We start from the raw sequence: 20,619 nt of genomic DNA, 5'->3' as shown, positions 1-20,619 counted from the left end.
TTTGGCAATACAACCTCAAAGATATAGAAAGTTATCATGTGTACAACATAGCACAGTGCCAGTCATGGAAAGTTCATTCACCTTTGACCTTATTCAAATTCGACTCAGATCTTGACCTGTGCCTTCAGGAGATAGACCTCTGGTATGAATTTGGTGATCCCACCTCGAAGCTATAGAAAGTTATTGGGTGTACAGCACAATTGTGCCAGTCAGAAGGAAAGTTCATTGATTCATTGATTCATTCAAATGACAACAAAATGACAAATTGTGTCTATTGGGCATAACCTTTTGCACATCCAAAAGGGATGCACAGAAAACTCACCTCAAGTGGTAGTGAATATCCCACAAGAAAATCTGACAAGAAAAAAAACAGGCCAAACTCTAACAAAGGGTCAAAATGTCCATCCTCACTTCCAGAAGCGGGGGGGGGGGGGGGGGGGGGGGGGGGAGTATTACAAGGCGTGTCACTACTCATTGCTTGCAGGGTACAAATTTTGTGCAACTACATATATGGGGTGAAAGGGGAGATTCGTGCCCTTGTGTGCTTTAGATCTAAGCCATTTTTGCACAGTAACAACACAAATCATCAACCAAATTTATCTAGGCATCTATTAAGGCATAATTGGAAAGTAAAATTTTCCCCATAATGACGCTTGTATGACAAATTTTGCTCGAAATTATATTTATAGTGAATTTGTACATGAAGTCAGCCACCCCCCGTCTTGTTATGGTTACATTCTGCTAAAGAAAGGTCTGAACATTTCTGCGGACCTCAACGCTGAACGCCTTTCACCAATATATCCTGTAGCATGCGATTGTAGTCTCCGACCTGTTCTCTCACTTTGGCCACTAAAGGGCGGTAATCACTCTCCATACTTTTAGCTGCAATAACTGGGGAAGAAAAAACTGTCAAGGAAGGTAACATTTTCATTACAGATAGAACCAAGGTAATGATCTAAAATAGATTCTCAATAAATGAAAAAAGAGTGACAACCACACATCTCTATGTACTATGTTACATGATTTGGGGGAAAATATAATAGTAAAGCCTCATTTATTTCATATAATGTGCGCCAAAGCTTGACGAAATTCGTCAGTCATTGCTCATGGTGAGACACAGCCCCTCTCATTGTAATAAAAGCTGATTTACCAATGTTGTGCAGACAAACTCCAATATTAGAATGTTAGATGAAAGTTTACAAAATGACATAACTACAGCTTTACAAAAAACTTAAAACAGGACAGGTTGAAAGACTAATGGCTGATACAAATTTAAATGATAAACAAAAAGGGCTTTCATACGCAAGGGAAATTAAAATTTGGATTAGAAAGCCCATATTTCTATTTTTGTCGACCTTTCAACACAGTAGAAAATCATGAGAAACTGCACGGAAGAAACACTTGAAACTTGCATGTCCTAATGTTGTCTATGATAAGTTCAAAGAGCTGGATGGACATAACATATACATATATTCATGCATTATGCATAGTGTGCTTAAAGAAAATTCATATAAAGTCCTCGGCATCGAAATCATTCCGAATAACTAAAAGAAGACCTATAAAGAGGATCGTTCTTGAAATTTTGTCGGTCCAAACATGCACACACACAAAAAAATTGATTTGCAAATTTCCTTTTTTATGTATGTGTGAAGGCCAGTACTATAGGAGGAATTGTTATTCTGTAAGCTTTCTCCCAAACGAGGTCAATCCTTATGTGGGTTCATGTACATGTGACCCCGGAATGTAAGTAGGTTAGGGCATTTGGAGCAGACCATCTATTCATTGATTTATTAAACAATATTTCAATAAGGTGCCCTTCAGCAAAAGCTGGTATTATTGAATTATTAAAGGTTAGAAAAAATACTGTTTATTTGCCAGTACATACCCCTAACACAATGACAACATTGCTTGCTCAATCTCAGGCACAGATTCTATTGTCAACAAAAATAATCATTGTATTTCATTCAGGCATGTTACACAACATAAAAGGATAAATGTTAACAATGTAGCCGTCAGAAAATGTGAAAATGTCTCTACATTTCACTACATGGTTCACTCAAAATATAAATCAGTTGGGGCCTATACTCACATTTTGACTTTTTGGGTACGTGTCTACAGAACAAATCTAGTGCCAGTGCCTAGCCTAACTTGATCTATAAATAACTTCTAAAGCGACGTCTTTTGAGAGTGTTTGTTTCAAGAGAAAACATTACATTGATTTATTTTTCATGAAATGAAGGTATTTTCTAGTGTATTGTAAGCATCTTTTATTTTTTGAAAAGAAAAATATCACTCCTGTAATTGCACAAACTTCATGTCCTGGGGAAAGTTAATTTCAGATCTAGAATAACATGCCCAAGACATGACATGTAAGGCTTTTCTCCGGGGGGGCACTTCCATTGACAAGTGGATACCGTACGTAACGTAGTAAGGGTGTCAAAAACACTGAAATGCCGAAAAAGCAAAAATATTTCGCTAGGAAAGATACGTGTTCGCGGTCCTTTAGCGAGGGTATAAAAAAAGACTACAATGCTTTATAAAGGAAAGAAAGAATATGGCTTGGTTGTAAAACTCCATGTTTACATCTATTTATATATATATATATATATATATATATATATATATATATATATATATATATATATATATATATATATATATATATATAGGGGAAGGTGGGGTAAGTTGAGCATAGGGGCAAGTTGAGCCACCAGCCCCAGGCCAATAATGAATGAGTCAGACATTGTGGTGGTGTCATGTATTGATGACCCATAGCATAACCCCTAATCCCACGACATTGTTTCCAACTTTGAAACAAAGTTTTTTAGAGGGAAAAATATGAATTTCAGCCAAAAAAGTAAAAAAGAGTGTGAAATAGATAAGTGCTTTATAAACACACACGTCTTTAAATATAATAAAGACATGATAACAACATTATTAATCCAGGTATGGATCTTCATTCTTGTCATAGTCTTTTATATGATGGATGCATAATGTGTGGATACAAAATTATCGCACTAAGTTCGGACTGGGGTAAGTTGAGCCAAACAGCATGGGGCAAGTTGAGCCATGGTAATTCCTATGGTAATGTATCTTAAAAAACAAACAAACCATAAAAATCGATTGAAATGCAGGCTGAAAGGAGCAAATTTACATGACTGCTCTTTTCCTTTTACAGGATGTTAGTATTTATAGAGAATTAGCAAGTGAAAAGACTTTAAACAAGAAATTGACATGCTGGTTCTCCCCCATACATTTTGTACATAGTTTTTGTGGCTCAACTTACCCCAGAAGGTGGCTCAAACTTACCCCATATATGGGGCAAGTTGAGCCATTTGACATCGTTTTTTTCAAAGGTCACAATGATTTTCAGTGTGGGGATAGAAAGTTATATATACATGTAGGTGGAAAATATTTCAGAAGAATTAAATTTCAAGGCAAGGTACATATTTCGACAAGATTATTAATCATATCAATTCTAACATGCAAAAAGCAAAAACTGTCACAACTTACCCCGCCTTCCCCTATATATATATATATATATATATATATATATATAAAACAAGTGGAACACCTCTGGCACTCTCACCTCCATTACGCAATGCGATATAGCAGCTGTGCTTCCTTTGAAAATAACTAATGAATATCATTCACAGAAGAAAACACTAATATGATAATGAAATATTATGCCCATTGACCCAAAATGACCTTTGACCATGAAGATCGTGTGACCCAAGACATGTGCAAAACAATCATTCATACTTGATAATCATTATGTTGATGTTTCATGAGCTACATCCATAAACTTCCTTAGTTATGATGCCAATTCAACACATACTCCCAACACGGCCAGAGTTCATTGACCTTTAAATGACCTTTGATCTTGACCATGTTCCTGAAATGCATACAGGGTATTCAGGGATACACTGCTGCTCTTATGTCCGAGTTTCATGAACTAGATCCATAGACTTTTAAAGTAATGACAATTCCACAAAAGTACCCCCAACATTACCAAAGTACCCCCAACATTACCAAAGTTTGTTGACCCTACATGACCTTTGACCTTGGTCATGTGACCTAAAAGTCACACAGGATGTTCAAGCATACTTGATTGCTCTTTAGGTCCATGTTTCATGAACTAGATCCATAAATATTCAAAGTTATGAAAATTCCTCGAATAACCCCAACATGGCCAAAGTTTGGTGACCCTAAATGATCTCTGACCTTGGTCATGTGACCTGAAACTTGCTCATGATATTCAGGTATACATGGTTGCTCTTATGTCCAAGTTTCATGAACTAGATCTATAAAATCCAGAGTTATGATGACAATTCCTCAAATAACCCCAACATGGCCAAAGTTCATAGATCCGAAGTGACCTTTGACCTTGGTCATGTGACCTGAAACTTGCACATGATATTCAGGATTACATAGTTGCTCTTATGATTAAGTTTCATGAACTAGATCTATTAACTTTTAAAGTTATGATGACAATTCCTCACTCTCATGTCAGAGAACAAAACATGAGGGTGCGATTAAGGGCGCTTCATCCACCCCCACCCCCAAAAAAGAAAGTGTATTGATGGTGTGTATATCTATATAAAGTGAGTATCAATAAAAAAGTCTCCCTTATTTGATAAAAAATACATGGGAATATTGTTTCCACATCATTCTTAAACTTTGGTTTCATCTAACAGGTGAAAGTATAAATTTTGACAGAATCTTGTGTATGAGTGCGACTATCCATTTTGGTATAGCTCATCAAAATTCGTTTTCGCAAAAAAATGGGATTTTTCACGCTGTGTCAATGGGTAACTGCAAAAAAGCAAATTGACCGTGCTGTCTATTTTCGAGGGGCATTTTGGGTCAATGGAATACAACAGTTACATTGTAAGTGACAATTCATAACCTTTCTACTCGATTGAACATTTTAAGCATAGGTAAACAAAATATTTTAGGATGTTTGTTTCAGCTGGATTTGAAGTCATAAAATGTACTACATGTATGTATGTATAAATGTAAACTAAACTTCATTTCAGATATCTCAGGCATTCATCTTCATTACGTTTTGTCATTTAAAGGGGGGAGGATTACATTTCATACTTGATGTCATACTAATTTCTCCATACTTCCCCATGCATCACACTGAATAACAGAAGAAAAAATATGAAGGTCTGTAAATTATTTCACACAAATCACTGACAAGGGAAGCAGATATCATTACAATGATCTTAGAGTGTGTGGGTGTGGGGGTGATGGTGCTCAAAGGAGTGTTTTGGCCAAGGTAACAAGTTTAGGAGGGGAAAAAAGATGTTCTAGCAGTACAGACATTACATTTCAGACAATTTTTTCATCTTTTAAAGGTTAAAGATCACACAACTATTTTATTCTGAACTCATATCATGGAATCATAAACCCGGGACGTCTATGGGAAATGTGGTTGTGCAAAAATGCGAATGAAACACGCCTATGAATGTGCAATAATGCGAACGTAACGCATGAAGAGTTACAAGTATTGGAAACAAAACGATACTCTTGGCTTGGCAAGTATTCCCTCAAATGAACCCCTAAACAATTACAGCGATATTTAATTATGTCACGGGTCCATCGATCATCGGTTTTACTTGTACACACCATTTGGTTTAGTATGGCTCCACCTTCCACACTGCGCACGAATCGGACTCTAAACACGTAGTGTTGGGGCAAAAAGGAAATTCTTTATAAAAACATTTAAATTTTGTTTTATCATCCCTGCAAATTTGACCCTAAACACATAGCTTTCCTGGCGAAATAGATACCCTTTTTTCATTATTTTTGTGTTTTTGACTCCCTTATCTACGTAACATGCCCTTATATTGAAAAAGACATCCTTTTTACGTGTTTTTGGGGTCGCGCATGGTATCCACTCGTCAATGTAAGTGCCCCCCCCCTACCCTGGGCATAAACGGTACACTCATAATCAACTTCTATTCTTTATACAGAAACTAACGTATATTATTCATTGAACATTCAATATGACCATTTGGACCATGACAGAATGCTTTCCCTTTCTCTTTATTTCATAATTTTCACAGTCCTGTACAAATTAATGCAGTCTTGACAAGTGTAATTGAAGTCTTTTTCAGATATCTACATGTAGTTTTTTCCGCTTCCATATCACTTTCGAAGTAGATACCTGTATATGGTTACGGAGTAAGAGTAGAAGAAGGTAGCATTGCTGTGATTTGGCTCTATTCTACAAATAATTGTTCTTCCTCACTGTGCGCAAACCTGACAAACAAATGTGTACATCGATGTATTTTTTTGTAATATATCATAAAGATATTAGTGATATAAGAAATAGAAAATACAATTACTATACATACATTGCTAATGAAAAGAAATATTCCAAATTGAAGTTACAGGAACTCCGAGCTGAATTAATGAGTAACAAGTGGAATGCCTCTGGCTGTCTCACCTGCATCACGCGATTCCACATAGCAGCATTGCTGACTTTGAAAACTACTATAACTCGCACAAGATGTTCAGTGATACTTGGTTACTCTTATTTCCGCGTTTTATGAACTAGACCAATACACTTACAGAGATAGGATGGTAATTCAACAAATACCCCCAACGTGGCCAAAATTCATTGACCTCACATGACCTTTGACCTTAATCATGTGACCTGAAACTTGCACAGGATATTCAGTGATACTTTATTACTCTTATGTCCAAGTTTCAAAAGTAAGATCAATAAACTTGCAAAGTTATGATGGTAATTCAACAGATACCCCCATTATGGCCAAAGTCCATTGACCTTTGACCTTGGTCACGTGACCTAAAATGCGCACAGGATGTTCAGTGATACTTGATTACTCTTATGTCCAAGTTTTATGAACTAGACCAACATACTTTAAAAGTTATGATGGTAAATCAACAAATACCCCCAATTCTGCCCAAGTTTATTGACCCTAAATGACCTTTGACCTTGATCATGTGACCTGAAACTTGCACAGGATGATCAGTGATACTTGATTACTATTATGTCCAAGTTTCATGAATCAGATCTAAAAACTTTTAAAGTTTTGATTGTAATTCAATAGATACCCCCAAATCGGCCAAAGATCATTGACCCCAAATGACCTTTGACCTTGGTCATGTGACGTGAAACTCATGCAAAATATTTGGTGATACTTGATTAACCTTATGTCCAAGTTTCATGAACTAGGTCCATATACTTTCTAAGTTATGATGTCATTTCAAAAACTTAACCTCAGGTTAAGATTCGATGTTGACGCCGCCGCCGCAAAAGCGGCGCCTATAGTCTCACTCTGCTACGCAGGTGAGACAAAAATCATACAAACACTAAATATGTAATAAAAATTGAACAATGAATATGCAATGACATTCAAACTTTCAAAGTTATTTTTTTAGTAAGAAAATAGTTCTGTGCATGTGGTTTTTATCAAGTGAGCAAGCAGATCCTTTTGTATTTATAAATCGAAATACATGTAGAAAATACTATTTTACATATTGCTATTGAAAGGAAATATACTAAATTGAAGTTACATATTCAGGAGCTCCAAGCTAAAATGAATCAGTAAAAATCAAACAAACACTAAATATGTAATCGAAATTGAAAAATGAATATGTAATGACATTCAAAGTTATTGTTTTGGTAAAAAAAAGTTCTGTGCATGTGTTTATTATGAAGTGAACAAGCTGATGCTGTCTTTCCCAGTGTATTTCAATACATGAATATTTCCTCCAAGAATTTTAAATTGTTTTTTTTTTACTGATTAGATATTGTGTATACAGTGTATAAATAATCAGTGCAAGTACAAAGAAAAACATATCAATGTACATAAATCAAAAAAATTATGATTTAAAGTGATTGGTTAACATTGGTTTGACTTGTTAAAAATCTGAGCTAGGTCAAACTTGTCACCTGTGTCTGTGATATGTTCCAAAAATGAAGCCCAGAAAAAAATGCGTTCGAAACTGATTATTTAGTGCTTCAAAAATTGAAATATAAAGTGACCGGAAACACCATCTTAATTTCATTCTATACACTTATGTGTACTATTTAGGCTTCTATAAGACGCCTATTTACAAAATCGGGGTTTGCCTAGTAGTTTTAGCTTTTCATTCTCAATAATGGTTGTTTTCAGGGTTTTTATTAGTTCTAATACATGCACTTGTACATATGTTTCATCTTGGTTTGAGAATTCTTTAAATCGGCTGCTCACAAAGTTAAACAATACCTTTAATGTAAATATAAGGAAAAGGAAAGTGGAGGAATGGCATCATCAGCCTCGTCTGCAGGCACAGATCCTGATTGAAATGTTAATCAACAAGTAGGCCTCCACACAAAGACTTACATACAAACCTTGCTGTTTGCGGGTCTGGTCCTACATTTTTGTTGGGGCAGAAAGGCGAGTCAGACTCGCCTCATTGGGCAGATAATTTTCGTTCACATTGCGAGTTCACATCGCCTCATCATTTTGATGGATTCTGTTCTAAAGTAGGTCATATCGTTATTAAAACTGGTACGAATGGTATCTCTAAATAATCTTTACAAGACACCTTTTGAAGTGTCAAGGGATCATATTGTCATTTATAAAAGTAATAAAGTGATAGAGAACAATGGACGGATATGGTGAGAGAACATAGCATGCATGTGAAGTCAAATTTCTCAGGCTAGAATAACAAAAAGAATCATAAATCAGGAATAAAAGAGCAGTGCATTGTACGAAAATGTAGTCAATGTTTCCTTGGTTTCATGTTTCCTGTTTTCTGTTTCCTAAAGGGTATTTTAAAATTGAAAATTAAAACCAATCATGCTTGTTCACCCACATCATCAAACAATATTTGAAGTGCCGTGCGATATCACCATTGTAAAAGTAAAACATAGGGAACAATTAATGGATGGATAGGGTGACGGAACGTTAGCCAACATTGCGTGCATTTGAAGTCATATCAGTTAGACCAGAATAACAAAGAGAGACAAATCACAAATAAAAGAGTAGTGATTTGTATAGAAATGAGGTCAGTTCATCTGCAGAATTGCAGGATTGTTTTTTTTTTTTCCTGGAAGGATGTTGTGAAACTAAGAATTAAAATGAATCATGCTTGATCACCACATCATCAATGGTCTAGATAAAATGTCACGTCAACAGAATCAAAAGGACAAAGGAGTATGTGGCTTATGTAATAAAGATCAGTGCTACAGGAGTGGGCGGCGAATTTTACAAGTTATGAACCCTCATGCTACTGCTTGCTAAGTGAATCTAATTTTAATGCATTTGCTAATATCTAAAGGCTTCTCTTGCCATCTCCCATCATCATAAATGTTATATGACAAGTCCCTCTTTTGTCTTGTGGTATCCTTTCTCCGCTTATTCCCTTTCTATCTCTTCTTTTGCTCATTCCCATCTCTCTATCTTCCTTCGAATCCATCCCCACCTCTTCTCTCTCTCTCTCTCTCTTTCACTCTCTATTTTCCTACTCTTATGGATGAGTAAGAGCCCAGCCATCTCAGTTCATGCATGATGTTATCCTTGACAATAAAGGATTTTTTTCTTCATTTTTTTTTGAGTTTAGAAACAACAATATATGTAACCATATTAATCCAAAAGGGATGGATACAGTAAGAGAACATGAATCAATCAATCAACCGACATTGCGTGCATGAAAAAACAAATTCCCCAATTAGATTCCAAACAATCATATGTCATGCTTGATCAGTGAATTGTGTAAAAAGGATACATTCTTTCATGACGTAGTTGTTCTGCTCATAATGCTGCCATTTGCGTTCGAGGTTACCAAGCTGCGAGTGGGTTTCATTGTCATTGAGCTGTGACTTCAAGGCTTCGTACTGACTGGATAAAAGTTGGACACCTGGGGAAGGTTTCACAATAAAGTGTAACTTAAAAATCATATTTCCAAGTCACATGACGTACAGGCTATATTGCATCACCATAATGGTTTTATCATACTACAAGCACACTATGGCCCGTATTCTGAAGTCAGGCTTAACTTTATAGACCATGGTCTATTAAACTCTGTGCTAAAATTACAGGAAGCCAAAAGTGCCAAATTTGTATTAAGTTGTATGTTTCTTATATGTTTACTGTGCTCTGTCCTGATTCATCGATGGTAAAGAGAATCATCTGTTTATACTTCCTAGACAATTATGAATGATTTTAGAGCCAAATGAGCTGAAATATTATCTCTACCGTAAGTGATTTATGTAACAACTGGCTATCCATACTTAAATCACAACTTTAAGTCCTGGTTTAAGTTAAACCCGACTTTAGAATACGGGGCCTTTGTGTGAATGAAAACAATGAGATACATTCATCCAAGTCTATTGAGCATTCGGCAGCTTTAATTTTCCTTGTAACTAAAATTTGCTCCACTGTGTGTAGATATACAGTTCCTGGCCTACAAAATCAATAACGTCTTTTAGGGCTTAAATTAATCAAGGCCATTGAATGGCCTCAATGAACATCTTATTGGTCTTTGAGGTATTTGGTGTTTGTTTTATCTTTTCCCATTTGTGCTTGAATATAGAAATTTGTAAAACAGTATAAAAGAGTGGCCTTGGAATGAAAATATCATAATTAAATGCACTGGATTTTATCACATAAATTTTAATAATCATCATTCTATTCAGCCATGGAAATCATCTCTTTCGAACACCAAATAAGTTATAGCTGAAGCAGTCATGCAATTACAAGCATACCAGCCTTGTGACAGCATTATGACCGACACATTTCCCATGGGGGAAAAATGTTAGGTTTTATACAATAGCAACTAGAATGCCTCAGGCAATCCCGCCTGCATTATGCAGTTCTAAATAGTGGGACTGTTGACTTTGTGATATTGAAAATGGCAAACATTTTTTTTTTATCATTATTTAAATGCACCAAAGGCCACGAGGAGCAATGTTGTAGAGGCAATCTTTCATGGAATAAGGAAATTAATGGATTCAATGTGACCACTTCCTTATGATGATAAGAAAAAAATATCAATAAGATAAGAAAAAAATATCAATTTTCAGGGTTGTTTATTTTTACCCAAGTTGTCCATGACTTGATACTCCTTATATACAATCTCGATGGAGTATGAAAACATGTTAAGATTGAAACATAAATTTGAGTGGCGTTTCAGGCTGACGTATTTGTAACTGCTCTCCAAGTTGCAGGTTGTTTCGGGTATTTACTTTGCTTGTGTTGAAACATTCTGTTACAATTCTACACAACCAGACATTCTATTACAACCAGACATACTGTACGGTTGTAATACATGTACAGATGATTTAGAGACGACTTTTTTGTTTTACAGAGCTGCCAACCTGAAAAGGAACTTTCAGTATTTTTGAAGCTTTTGAAGTGAGGAAATCACTATTTTTAAAAAAATACCATAGGACCACACATACAACTGAAACTTTAGAAATCAGTATTTTTTATGGAACTATCAGTATTCTTCTCACTTTTCAGTACTAAATACTGAAAATCAGTACTACTTGGCAGCTCTGGTTTTAGATGGCTGTCGTTTTTACGAGATTTCTGAATTAATTTTGGTGCACCACTTTGGCTTGGTTATGTGCATAGTTGGCCAGACTTCACTGGTTACTGGTCCAAAAAATACATGTCCTTTAAAAACCTGAAACCACAATATATTTCATGCCTACTTTCTCCAGTCCAACAATCTCACTACATGTATTCGCTACATTCTAGATCAAATCCTTTTCATTTACAAATTCCTAAAATGAACTCCAAGAAAGGTCAGCAATGTATTATATTCACTGGTCCCAGTATCTACAATGGACTTTGATAGACATGGTTTTAATACAAGATCTGCTGATTCTCTTGTAATCTTGCCAAAACGTAATCTAGAAAAAAACATGGTTTTATTAATGCAGGAGGAAAGCTTTGGAACATCTCGCCATACGCTACAAAAAAATCAACATCTGTACTATCTTTTAAGCATTTGTCTAAGAAAGCATTTTTTTCACTAAATGTTTACTTATGTATTTTTACCAATGTAAACGTCCAGCTGCATTCATTTATAGTCTCTTTTAAACCTTTCGTGCAATAATTTGTATTGAGTGGGGACCTGGATGTTGCAAGCTTTGTCACCTTTTTACAATAGTTATCCTTGTACATTAGAGAATGAGTCGTGTGTGGATTTTTTTTTATTCATGTGTTGTTGCAGGGTGATCTGTCTACCGTGATTGTTTATTGATAGTTTATGAATGTATCTGGGTGAGGTTGACTGATTGTGATTGATTGTGCATGAATGTGTGCTGGGTCATATGGTGGATGGGTGCGTAGTGTGTACTCTTCAAATGGGTCACAAAGTTCGCAAATGGTTCCTGGTTCCTCTTCTCTTTCTCATTTTAACTTGTAAATACTGATTCTCAATAAATTACGTAAATACAGACTGCCACTGTCATTCTTATTTTTTAGCTTATTTTTTAGCTTATTATATGCAGCTGGTCGTATCCGTATATCAGCTTTGAATTTTGATGTAACTTTTTAACCTTTTCAGGACCTAGATGTAAAATAGTGTTTTCATACTGATATTGTGTTTTTCCTGAATAAATATATTTCAATAAAATAATCTCCCTGTCAATATACTTTCATGTTCTTCATTACGAGTATTCAAAATAAGCTAAAAACATATCTGTTTTCTCATTAATACCCCTTTCGTATTTTTATAAGCACTTGGAGAGCAGAAATTTATTTGTCATATCTTTTGGTAAAGTGCCTTGAGCATTATAATGGGAAGGCGCTTTCTAAATATTTGGTTTAAAGTTGTTACCAATTAATTGACACTACATGACCTTTTAACTTGGCTTGCTACATGAAATTACATTCATCTATTTTCAAATCTATAAAACTATTATATTATAAAACTTTTGATATAATGGTTAAAAGATCTACAGGACCGTTAGGCATATTATTGTGCTGAAGCTGATTCTAAGTATGTCCAGGCGATGCGGAACAGCTTTTAAAGTGTGGCGGCTGAGCATGTGAATTAAAAAAATGCAATAAGATGGCATTTCTATGTTTTCTTTAGAAAAGTAGGGGAGCTGATGCCCCTTAAACTCCCTGGTTTGGCGGTTCCTAATGTAGGATATAAAGGGTTATACTTACTCTTTTTTAAGACATCTCTTCTTCTTGCTAGAGTAATCTTGTCTTCTTGTAATTTCTAGAACAAAATAAAGCCAATATAAATTCAATTATATTCAATTTGAATAAATGAATGGTTTATTCAACATAATATTATTATAAACCAAAACATGATATGCTAAAAATACATACAGCAAATTAATATAATCAATGATATACAGCAAACATGTTCATGAGTGATTCCATACGTTTGTACGGGACATTTAGAGACAGCTTTTCGACAAGAAAAACAAAAAATATTCCAGTAACTAAAGGTGATCATCAAGTACTACAACACCAGGGCATTAGGATAACCAAGACTTAACATGACTTGAATTCACATCCTGCATAATACAGATTTAAAATAGTAATATGCAGTAAATGACACAGAAAAGGTGGCTTTTTTGAAAACCTCAAGTTTGTACTCTAAAGTCTGTGAGTTGGACAGATAATTTTCATAAACAAGTGGAATGCCTCTGGCCGTCTCACCTGCATCACGCGATTCAACATAGCAGCAGTGCTGGCTTTGAAAACTACTATAACTCACACAAGATGTTCAGTGATACTTGGTTACTCTTATTTCCACGTTTTATGAATTAGACCAATACACTTACAGAGATAGGATGGTAATTCAACAAATACCCCCAATGCGGCCAAAGTTCATTGATCTCACATGACCTTTGACCTTGATCATGTGACCTGAAACTTGCACAGGATATTCAGTGATACTTGATTACACTTAGGTCCAAGTTTCAAAAGTCAGATCAATAAACTTGCAAAGTTATGATAGTAATTCAACAGATACCCCCATTATGGCCAAAGTTCATTGACCTTTGACCCTGGTCATGTGACCTAAAATGTGCACAGGATGTTCAGTGATACTTGATTACTCTTATGTCCAAGTTTTATGAACTAGACCAACATACTTTCAAAGTTATGATGGTAATTCAACAAATACCCCAAATTCTGCCAAAGTTCATTGACCCTAAATGACCTTGATCATGTGACCTGAAACTTGCACAGGATGTTTAGTGATACTTGATTACTATTATGTCCAAGTTTCATGAATCAGATCCAAAAACTTTTAAAGTTTTGATTGTAATTCAACAGATACCCCCAAATCGGCCAAAGTTCATTGACCCTAAATGACCTTTGACCTTGGTCATGTGACGTGAAACTCATGCAGGATGTTTGGTGATACCTGATTAACCTTATGTCCAAGTTTAATGAACTAAGTCCATATATTTTCTAAGTTATGATGACATTTCAAAAACTTAACCTCAGGTTAAGATTTTGATGTTGATTCCCCCAACATGGCCTGAGTTCATTGACCCTAAATGACCTTTGACCTTGGTCATGTGACATGAAACTCTATTAGGATGTTCAGTAATACTTGATTAACCTTATGGCCAAGTTTCATGAACTAGGTCCATATACTTTCTAAGTTATGATGTCATTTCAAAAACTTAACCTCAGGTTAAGATTTGATGTTGACGCCACCTCCGCCGTCGCCGCCACCGTCGGAAAAGCGGCGCCTATAGTCTCACTCTGCTATGCAGGTGAGACAAAAACTGAACTCAAATTGATATTCATTTACCCAACAACAAAAGTAAAGAAAGCAAAATAAACATTCATGACTAAATAAAGCAAATTAAGTTGTTCGAGAACATTGTAGCGTACGGGACACTCAAAATGTGTCGAACGGACATCTCTAAATTGATGCCAAACTTTATTACTTTATGTCTCTTTGACTTCTTCAATTATTTATTTGGCTGATGATAATGATAATCCTATCAAACTTAAGACATTCATTATGTCAGAAACCATTGTCTGAATATTTCTGTCAATATTCAACCTGCTCTAGTCATTCTTTTCGTATTCAGATGTGTTCATTCATTACATTTCCATACCCGATTCTTCTGTTCAACATCCTATACTATGTAATCATCCCAACATCTTATTCATCTCCATCCACTATCTCTTACTGTTTATATCTATGAATTAGACTCTTCCACTTTTAGTTGGTTCCTCAATTCTCTTTATTTTGATTGGTTGATTTTATGTAATTTGAATATATGTAAATTGTAGATATGATTTGAGTTCTAATGTGGCAAAGCAGCCCTCTTATGAGTTCAGTGCACTACCACACTTCGTTTATTTAAGTTCCATTTTGTTGTGTCTCATAAGTTCTTCATCTCTCCGTTCGCTGTTCGATGTGGGATTGAGCTTATGCTATTCTCCCTACTTCAGTTAAACATTCCCCATAGACTGTATCATTTCAAACCCCACAGGCACCAATATATGTGTAATATACTAGGTAAATGAATACATTTCCAAAAGTATCAAAATGAATACTTGCACCCACCTTCTTCTTGAGATCAGCGTTCTTCTGCAGAGAGTCGAGGTCAGAGTAAGTCTTGAGCTCTTCCTCCATCTCCTTGATGCGCACCTTGAGGGACTCCAGCTCTGCTGTGATCTTACCCTCCAGCTGCTCCACCTTCTGAAGATCCATCTGGAGCCGAGAAGATTCTGATGGAGAGAAGAGAGAGGGGAGAGATGATGCAATGTAACCCAAGGGTCGATGTAGTAAAAGCGCTCTTGTGAGAAAAGATCAGGGGCCCGTTGCATAAAACTTTTTACCTGAGAAAACTCTGGTAAAGACTGGAAACTAAGGTTAGTCTGATTTCTGCCACTGACTTTAACACAGGGAAAAAACTCCTGTAAAAATAACCTGAGCTTGGGATAAACAGGCACACAAACAGGTGATATATGGAATACAAAGAGATAAGGACATCAAGGAATTGGATGAACTGGGCAGACTGAAGTTAACTCATCATTCTGAGATAGAACAAAGCAGCTGAAGAATAAATAAAGATAAAACAGATAAACAGAGAGACCTACATCCTCGCCGATGAGAATGATGTCAACGAATGTGTTCACATACATGTAGTGTTCACACAGTGGATTACGTGAATATGTAATTAACAGAGCTAAAATGCTCAAGTTGAATGCAATTACAATGTATACTCTGTAAGTCACAGTGTGCTCTCATAGTGGACTATGTGAAGGTGGGATTCACACTTTTAAAATGCTCAAATTTCACAGTGTGAATTGTAATTTCACGCTAAAGTCCACACTGTGAACACACTAAGGGAGTGGGGTGGACTGGAGTTAATTCATCTTTCTAAGAACAAAACAGCTGAAGAAAAAAAGAGATAAAACAGAAAAACAAGGAGACATACATCCCTGCTGGTAAGAATGAGGTCGCACAGTGTGTTCATATAAATGTCGTGTTCACACAATGAATTGTGTGAATACGTAATTAACAGTGCTAAATACTCACGTTTAACGTTCTGAATTCAATTCCACTCTGTATACACCTTATTAGTGTGAGTGTTCACAGTCTGCTCACATAGCAGACTATGTGAAAAAGGGATTCACACTTTTAAAACGCTCAAATTTAACAGTGTGAAGGTAATTTCACACTATGGTCCACAATGTGAATACACTATTAAGAGAAACTGCATTCTCTCCAGTAAGGATGCATTAATTCATTAGATGTAAGAAGATGATGGATTAAGTAGAAGGGGTAGACGTGAGGTACCTCCTGTGAGCCCTGAAGCAGTAGCTTCTGATTTGTGCATCTCCGTCTGTTTAAAGCTCAAGTCATCTTGCATCCTGGCCAGTTCCTGAGGGGTTGGCATGTGTTTCTGACGCCCAAGATTCTACAGAAAATAAATCACAAATGTCTCGCATTTTACTTGTTGCTGGGCTATTAAAACCTTGTATCGCATAATTAAAACATTTCAAAATTGCATAGACAGCAGAGAAAAAGTTGTGTTTCTTAAAATATGGCAATGGCAGCAAAAACACATTTCATGACAGCAGTCTCCTAATTGATGAAGACAACTGTTTCTCAGTAATCGAAAATTGCCATTAAAATTAAACTTTTCTGGAGCTGCCCTCTTATGATATCAATGATACAGTAAAGATACATGTACAGTATGAGCTCATCGAGCGACCAGTCATTACAAATCCAATGATAAGTCACCAGGATCGGTTCTCTATAAAAATAGTAATTTGGTCTTCAAAAGGCAAAATTTGGAAAATTAGTTGATCTGAAAGATTAATTCTTCTTCATATTTTCAAAATTTCAAGTTTTCAATTTGAATAGGAAACAGCAACAAGATACACAAGTTTCTTTGAACATGTTTACGTAGATTAATCACTCAGAAGTTTCACAGAGATTGCACAGTCTACACATCTCATGATTGAGTGACCCCAGAACTTTAATCATTGTTGTCTCGTTATTTTAAAGATAAATTCCAGTTTTGGTAACTATCTCAAAATGACTTTCTACAGAATCCAATATAATGACCACCCAAGTGTCTGTTTGTATGAATAAAAAATATGTGCCGAAGGATTCTGGAAGAAATTGTGCAATTGCTGAGAAATAGGCAAAATAAGCGCGGATTCGGTCACTTCCGTCGGGTCTTTATTCCAGCAATAATAATACACTGTCCCACGTGTGCCTATCTGTGTTGGTGATCTGCAGTGTGAACGTTTTTCAGCGTAGATTTCAAGATTTCACAAAGTTCAGTTTATGTAACTGTACCAGATCTAGATCCTCGCTGATATTCTGACAATTAAGCCTGGTTTTACAGACTTTCTCATGAAATCAGTGTTTACTGCAACTCAGTACTGGCATTTCTCTTTAAGCTCTCCCGGGCATTCCTCTACTTTCAATCAGGTACTTGTATGGGATTTGTTGATTAATTGTGACATTTCACATATCATTTCAAAGCTTAGGATGTGCTTTTTCAATCTCAATGACAACCTTAAAATCAATTCTGGGCCCCGTCTAAAGAGTTGCGATTGATCCGATCAATCACAACTATGGATGGCCAGCGACTTCAACATCTATTACGCATGTTTGATCAAAATATTTTCTAACTATGATGTATTTTCATGTATTCATTGTTTTCTTGAAAATTCACTGTTCTTCCCTTGGTTTACAATGGACATTGTGCAAATTTCCTGCAGAAAGAAAATGAGGACACTGATGGATTTCCATAGAGTTACAATTGATTGGATCAATCGTAATGGGTCAACTTATTGTTGTTTTGGGGGTGGTTGGTCAAAAATGTAGTCTGCTTGGCCTTCATATGGCAACTTGATCTCTATTCAAAACAGGGATGCCTGGAAGCATGATAAAGCATTTTATTTCTTTGCAAATAATATAAAATAAAATTTAAAAAAGGAAAAACATTCATCATGGTATTATACTTTAAGTAATATATACTTTAAATGTTACATTCTGGGTATGGATGAAAGCTTGTAATAAGGTCAAGAGATAACATTATATAAAGAGACTGTAACAGAGAGGTTTTAAAGTGATAAACTTGGAGGAAGGAAGGAAATAAGAATATTATCAACCCTCCACCACAAAATGACTGCTCAGTGACAAATTAGATTTTCTTTGAGCTTACCCTGCTGGTGTGGGACAGGAGCGTCACAATAGTTTCTTCACTGGTACTTCTCCTTTCCTGGAAAAACACACAAGATAAAAGACAACAAGAAACTGAAATCTAATCTGGCCATGATTTGATCATAGTAAAATACATATTGCATGTAGACCCCAGCACAACATACGTCAAGCATAGTGTCCAATGGGTTGCTAATGCTATGCTAATTTTGGCATTTCATTCACACTCAGAATATTAGAATTAGACTAATTGAATTCAATTTAAATTCTTCTTTATTTGCATAAAAATGCATATACAAATATTCAAAAATATGTTTTCCAATTTACAAAAACCAACATATTTGATATATAAAAAATACACTTTAAACATTCATTCAACAACAACTATAAAAAAAAAAAAATAAAGAACAACCCCGAGGTGGGCCAGGAATTAATATACATGTAGGCACAGAAAGCCAATCAGTTCCTTCAATTCACTTTCAGTTAAACAAGACACATCCCTTTCAACCCTCACTGTAATGAGTTCCCTAATTTGCTCAACCTTGCGATCCACATTAGCTTAGTGGCATTGAACCTTATTCCACTGCCTATTTACCTGACTAGGGTCCATCATATATTTACTATTCAAGTATTTGATATTTCCTCCAAGCACAGAGAATGAACCAAACTGACACATTTTTGTTATACATGTATATGATACTATGAAGTTATCAGCCTTAAGAGATGAAAAGACAAAATTTAAGCATCTTCTATGAAACCACAATTTTATGCACATCGGTTTGGCCATAAAGGGTAAGAACACAATAAACATGTTAACCAGTAAAGAAGGTTGATTCCTCCCCCCCCCCCCCCCTCCCCTGATGCAATCCCTCTTGGACCCTCCAATCATGCCTGAGAGAATTTAATGCTTTTTCTGATTTTAAAACAGATTTTTTTAGGTGCACCTGTGCACTTCCACCCCTCCTCCTACCCCTTCTCCTCCCTTTTATGGGAGTAGTATGCATGCCATTCAAAAAGCCCTATCGTCTTTTTCCCTGTAACACACAGTACTTCCTTCAAAATATGCTTTTTAGACCACACTGTTTGCAAGAACGATCTACAGACAATCACTCCCGCTGATGCTGTAAAAAAAAGGAGGGCATTTTGAAGCCAGCGCTTCATATATCTCTCTTGGTTTTGAGATGCAACATGCCAAAGGTCCGTGGACAACATCAAGGAAAGATTAATCAGCGGTAGTTATCAAAGCACTTTAAAGAATATTTTTGGTAAATTCAAGAATGAATGAATGAATGTGACTTGAATTGACTATTCTTATCATTTGCAGGCCTGTGAGTGGAGTTTCAAAAAAATAGTGGAAAAATCTGAAAATTTACCTTACTATCTACTATCGCCAAGCCACTGCTTTGCCCATCACGATTCACGGTGTATTCTAGACCAAAAGCTTCAGTCTCTGTATTTTGGTTGTTCCGCTGAACTGCGTCACCAATACATAGACTGAAGAGCTTGGAGGCCCTTACGTACAGACAACGTATTTTAGCAGTAACGTTAAATCTAACAGTGGAAACCCGATTTTCCGATCGTTTTTTTGTCCATAAAATGTCACATTATGAAAAAGAAATCACATCCATATTTACGAAAAAATGTTAAAAATTCAGAAATATCATACCTTAGACCGCAGTTACCGCTAATTCCTTTGAAATAATGATCGAAACATTGTCATCTTCGATCCTTTCGTTGGTCATCGTAAGTTGCCATCTTGGATGACGTCATCATCCTTACAGACGTATTTACCAGTCGCAAAATATCGCAATTTGAGCTGCTGCTTTGCACTTGTATGCCAACAACGGCAACGGGTGCACGGTGTGATCCACAACAGTTTCAGAGTTACATATACTAACATTCGAAACTTTGCGAAGGCAAAATACAAGGCCCCGTATTCACAACACACACATTCTGCTCGCATCCATTTAC

General features: G+C 35.9%; 1 protein-coding gene across 1 annotated transcript in view; it reads right to left on the bottom strand.

The window, feature by feature from the left end:
* Nucleotides 1–715: 715 nt before the first annotated feature.
* LOC121423768 (intraflagellar transport protein 74 homolog) overlaps nucleotides 716–20,619 on the bottom strand; it is a 51,674-nt gene continuing 31,770 nt past the window's right edge. The window contains exons 15-20 of the mRNA XM_041619255.1: nucleotides 18,653–18,709; nucleotides 16,768–16,888; nucleotides 15,529–15,692; nucleotides 13,149–13,203; nucleotides 9,751–9,882; nucleotides 716–891 (exon numbers count right to left, since the gene is read on the bottom strand). Of these exons, the coding sequence (XP_041475189.1) occupies nucleotides 773–891; nucleotides 9,751–9,882; nucleotides 13,149–13,203; nucleotides 15,529–15,692; nucleotides 16,768–16,888; nucleotides 18,653–18,709 (648 nt within the window). The 3' untranslated portion in view covers nucleotides 716–772. The remainder of the gene's footprint in view (nucleotides 892–9,750; nucleotides 9,883–13,148; nucleotides 13,204–15,528; nucleotides 15,693–16,767; nucleotides 16,889–18,652; nucleotides 18,710–20,619) is intronic.

The sequence above is a fragment of the Lytechinus variegatus genome, chromosome 11, assembly GCF_018143015.1.
Source record: "Lytechinus variegatus isolate NC3 chromosome 11, Lvar_3.0, whole genome shotgun sequence".
Lineage (NCBI taxonomy): Eukaryota > Metazoa > Echinodermata > Echinoidea > Temnopleuroida > Toxopneustidae > Lytechinus > Lytechinus variegatus.
The sequence above is the reverse complement of the archived record's forward strand: the minus strand, read 5'-3'. Positions and strand labels throughout refer to the sequence as shown.